At 41.9% G+C, this 4,339-nt stretch overlaps 1 protein-coding gene across 1 annotated transcript in view; it reads left to right on the forward strand.

The window, feature by feature from the left end:
- Positions 1–3,247: 3,247 nt before the first annotated feature.
- The window catches only part of lsamp (limbic system associated membrane protein), a 480,200-nt gene continuing 479,108 nt past the window's right edge, over positions 3,248–4,339 (forward strand). Inside the window, exon 1 of the mRNA XM_082503811.1 lies at positions 3,248–3,544. Coding sequence (XP_082359937.1) covers positions 3,481–3,544 — 64 coding nt within the window. The 5' untranslated portion in view covers positions 3,248–3,480. The remainder of the gene's footprint in view (positions 3,545–4,339) is intronic.

The following is a 4,339-nucleotide window of genomic DNA, read 5'->3' on the forward strand; positions in this document are numbered from 1 at the left end:
GGAACCCCTTTTACAGCTAAGAAACAGCAATGATGAAGTGAGGAAAAAACACTGTCATTTTAATCGCTAACTTTTTATTTATTATATTTTTGTAGCTGTATATGCTTGCCTCATCTATCTGTTCTCTCTATATTTGGGATGACCTCTGTTAGAACTGAAATCAAGCTCCCTGTTGGAAATAAAAGGCCCAGTGACAGAGTCCAGCACACTTTAACTATATCTGAACCAGAAGGTGGTGCTTTGCTCTGCAGTCATTTGGCTCTCTGCTGGATGTAAAGCATAATGAGACCTCAAAGTCTTTAGGGAAGCTCTCATAGGTTTTTCATGCCAGCTGAGGGCTGCAGTGTTGCAGCGGGGAGCTCAAGTCTAATAAGAGAAAAACAGTCATAAATCAAATGTTCTCAGAACAGGCACAGGTAATCAGCTGGGGTCTGGTGTGGTGGAAAACACTGGGGTGGAGTCACTAGAAATAGACAGAGCAACTCTTTATTGAGGACACAGACCAACAGCAAAACTAGAGCTCCAAGAGTCATTAGCATCAGAGTACCACGGAGCATCTGTGACTTTACTGTAAATGATTCCTTCCTGGAGGATGCAACGCAGAGTGGAGAGAGTGCTGTCTAATGTGGTGTCATATTTAGAGGTTAAATCAATAATTATCTTTTCTGGGCTGTATCCTGATACTTGATTGATGGAAGTTGAAGCTCACACTTTGGGAAGGAGTGCCGTCAGACATGATGGACTTTGCTCATCATTACTCCCCATGTGATTTTCGCAGCGGTACTTACAGGAATGGTGGACACAGCTATACACTCACTGTCCATTTTCCATGACCTTTGGACATTTTTTCAGTTTTATTCTCTTAAATCTAGAATGCAGTTGGAACAATCTTACAGTTATATCTCAACGTGACTTGTTAAAATCTGCAGGAGGCAGTAAACATACTGACCGCTCGTAGGAAGTAAATGTACCAGAATATTAATCGTTCTCTTCACATTTCACCTCTATTTAGCATCACATTGGCTTTTTGCTTTGAGGGATAAATGCCATCTAATGTGCAGACTTGCTGGGATGGATATTTTTTGCTCTCACAGGTGATGTTCAGAAAAGTTCAAGGCTGCAGCGCGTGTGTGAAAATGGCTACAGTTTGTTACCACTCCAAGCACCAAAAACGGGTGGCGGCAATCTGGATTTGAACAGAAGCTGCAAGCAACACCTCAAGATAACAGTTTAGAGCAGAGTCTGTGAAATAACTCAGAACTGACTCAACTCAACTCTAAAGTCTGTGAAATTACCAGCTCTTAATATTGCCTCTCTCTACTCTTTTTTTCTGTATAATTTTCTTTCTTTGATCTTTCTGTCTTCAGTCGTCACTTTCTCGTTATTTCTTTGTCTGCACTCTGAGGTGTGTCGATTATTTAACAGAATAACTAAGCCTGACGTGTGTTCTACACAGTCCTGTATCTATAGTCCATCATCACTGCAAGGCTACATACTTCCTCATCAGAGGGACCCAACAACTTCTAATCACAGTCGGCACAGGCTGAAATTCATTAGAATTAGCTTAAGGATTTCACACTCACATTCAAAGGTTTGCCTGAGGACAGAAACACTGTGGGCTGGAAATTAATTATGAATCAGGACACTTAGCGGTCAGGAGCTTTGACCTTGGCGTTCAGTGTTAGACATGAGTGGACGGCGCTCACTGTTAAAGGAATCAGAATGTTTCTTTTGAATTAATGGAAAGGAATAAAGATGGCATGTTCTGACTGACCAGGCCCCTGTAACAGCTGGGAAATCGCCTGGAATTAGTTAGTTTGATTAGAACGGCTACATTTAGCTCATTTCTGGATTCATAGGACATCAGTGTCTTATTCCAGAGTTGGCAACATTCCGGTTTTTTTTTTTTTTTTGCTTTGAAGCATGCAAAGTAATTAATGTGAAATAACCAAGCTAATAATTACAAAGAAAAGTGTTTAATATTCAACATATTTCAGTTTTTATTTATACATATCTTTATGTAATTCACATTGAGAGAAAGCTGAGAGATGGTCAGTGATTACCACATGTGAAGGACTAAGGCTTTGACTGAAGATTAGTATTATGAGCCTGTTTCGAGGCTTTGAGGAGCACTGAAGATATGAAGAGGTCCATAAACCCTTAGGTAGATATCCACATGCACAGAGAGCTCTGATATCCTGTGGATGTGAATAATGCATAAAAGCATAATACACTTTTCATCCATCTGGCCAATTATTTATTTCTTTTTAATTTTTTTTTTCTAAAACGAACTCGAACATGAAACGAATCTTCCGTCTGACAATCAGCACTCAGTTCTCTGACAGCGGGTTATATTTTTCAATGTGCCGCTTCGGTAGGATACCATCTAACCTTTGCTGCTGGCGTGTTATCATAAAGCACTCCAAACTATAAATGAACACAGTGATGGAAACAGGTGGGGGAATGTAAATGAACTCTCTGAGCACAATCCCCCAGTGATATGAGGTCCTGTGGGTGAAAGCGTCACAGGTGAAAATGAGCAGAAAAGTGCAAATAATAACACGGAGCTCCAAGCAAGTGAGTCTTGTACAGGATGGCAGAGACACAAATTAATACTGTGACATTAAACATGTAGACTTTTTTTTTTTTGTGCTAATTTCTCTGCATTTATAAAACAATGAGCTGGTCTAGAAAAAAAGTCAGTTGATGAAAAGCTTTGAGTGCAGTGAGGTCTTTATATATTTGGACTTAAGTGTTGCAACTTTGCATCTGAATGTCAGCACAGTGGGATAGTTTTGTTGTACTTCAGTCACATGTTGGTAGTTTTTGTGATTTACAGAGGCGAAATTACAAACAACGCGATGTAATTTCTTCTTTGCCTTGTGGCTGTGACTTGTCTGATTTCAGAATGAAAGTCCTGGTCTTATTTTGCATCATTTAAAAAAACCCAAAAAACTTCTGTACTCTTTAAAGATTTCGGAACAGCCTGCTGCAATTACAGTACAGGCGGTCACATAAAATATCGTATTAATATTGCGTATCTGTTTATAGTGTCTATATATTTTGTACCATATGAAGCCACATGATAGCCTTAATCCATACAGTACGAATACATGTAGAGATGTGAGTATGAAGGGATGAAATACGGGACATCCTTCTTTTTGAGTTCATATCTAAAATTGTGAATACCTGTAAAATATTTGGATCATAGCTGTAGTGCCGCCTCAAAGTGAGAGCCACCGGGGTGACTGTAACGTGGGTGAGATGGAAGATTCTCGGTAGGGGTCGCTAATGTCCGCGCAAAGGTAGCAGAAGAATCAGTGACGGTCTCAGGCTCTCCTACTCATCAGCTCCGCTCAGGCTGGGATTTCTTCCTCCGCTCGGCTTCATCTGCAGCGCTTTCTCGTCGGGAAACTTACCGCTGGAGACGGAGCCTCATCTGGAGGAGCGCGGAGCTTTTGCACCTGAGTGAAGGAAACCATGGCTTACTTCTGGATACACACCGCGTGGATCGCCGGCGTCGCTTTCCTCTTTGGATTTCAAGGCAAGGGACCGTTTTATTCTTTTCATTTGGTTTCCCGCTAGGAATCACTGGAGTTAAGAGGAAAATGACATCAACAGTGGATATTTAATGTGCGTCTGTCCGTCCGGTGCTGACTCGAGTTATGAAGGTATGTGAAGAGACTTCCCTTCCTGTGAAACACCTGACAGGGCAGAGAAGTGGGGAGTCCTCGCGGTGAAGCTTCTCACTTTTACTGTTACAGCAGAGCGCCGTTTGGTCTGAATAAAGTTAGTGGTGAGTGTCTCGGAGCTGAGCTGACAGCAGTGAGCGCGCAGTAGCGCCCTGTGACACAGAAAAGAGCAGCACTGGAGGCTGATACCCCTGACAGCTTCACTTGAGTCTCCTCAGCAGGGGAGTAGAGCATTGCAGAAACGTGGAGGGTGCTGGACTGTCAGCTCAACAGTTGTGGTTTTGTAGTGACGCATACTGTAGATCAGTTTGGATCATTCGTTTATGATCCTTTGCAGTCTTTTTGGCACTGCGCTCATCGTGGCAATGAGCCCATTACTGTGGATATGTGATTCATGTGGACTGTTGAGGAAGGGAAAAAACAAAACAGTGTGTGGTAGAAAACGAGTAAAAGAGGATAGTATGTTTGCAGTTAAAGGGGAGATTGGTTTTCGTGTCTTCTCGCTTGTCTATTTTAGCAATTAAATGCCGGCTTTAACTAATGATGCTCTCCAGACTGTGAGCAGATCGGCACTAAAGGAATTTAGGAAGAGAGTGGTGACAGAAGCTGCTTAGTCTGAACTGACGAGAAAAACATTTTTAGGTAAG

Source organism: Aulonocara stuartgranti (assembly GCF_965226115.1).
Source record: "Aulonocara stuartgranti genome assembly, chromosome: 14".
NCBI lineage: Eukaryota > Metazoa > Chordata > Actinopteri > Cichliformes > Cichlidae > Aulonocara > Aulonocara stuartgranti.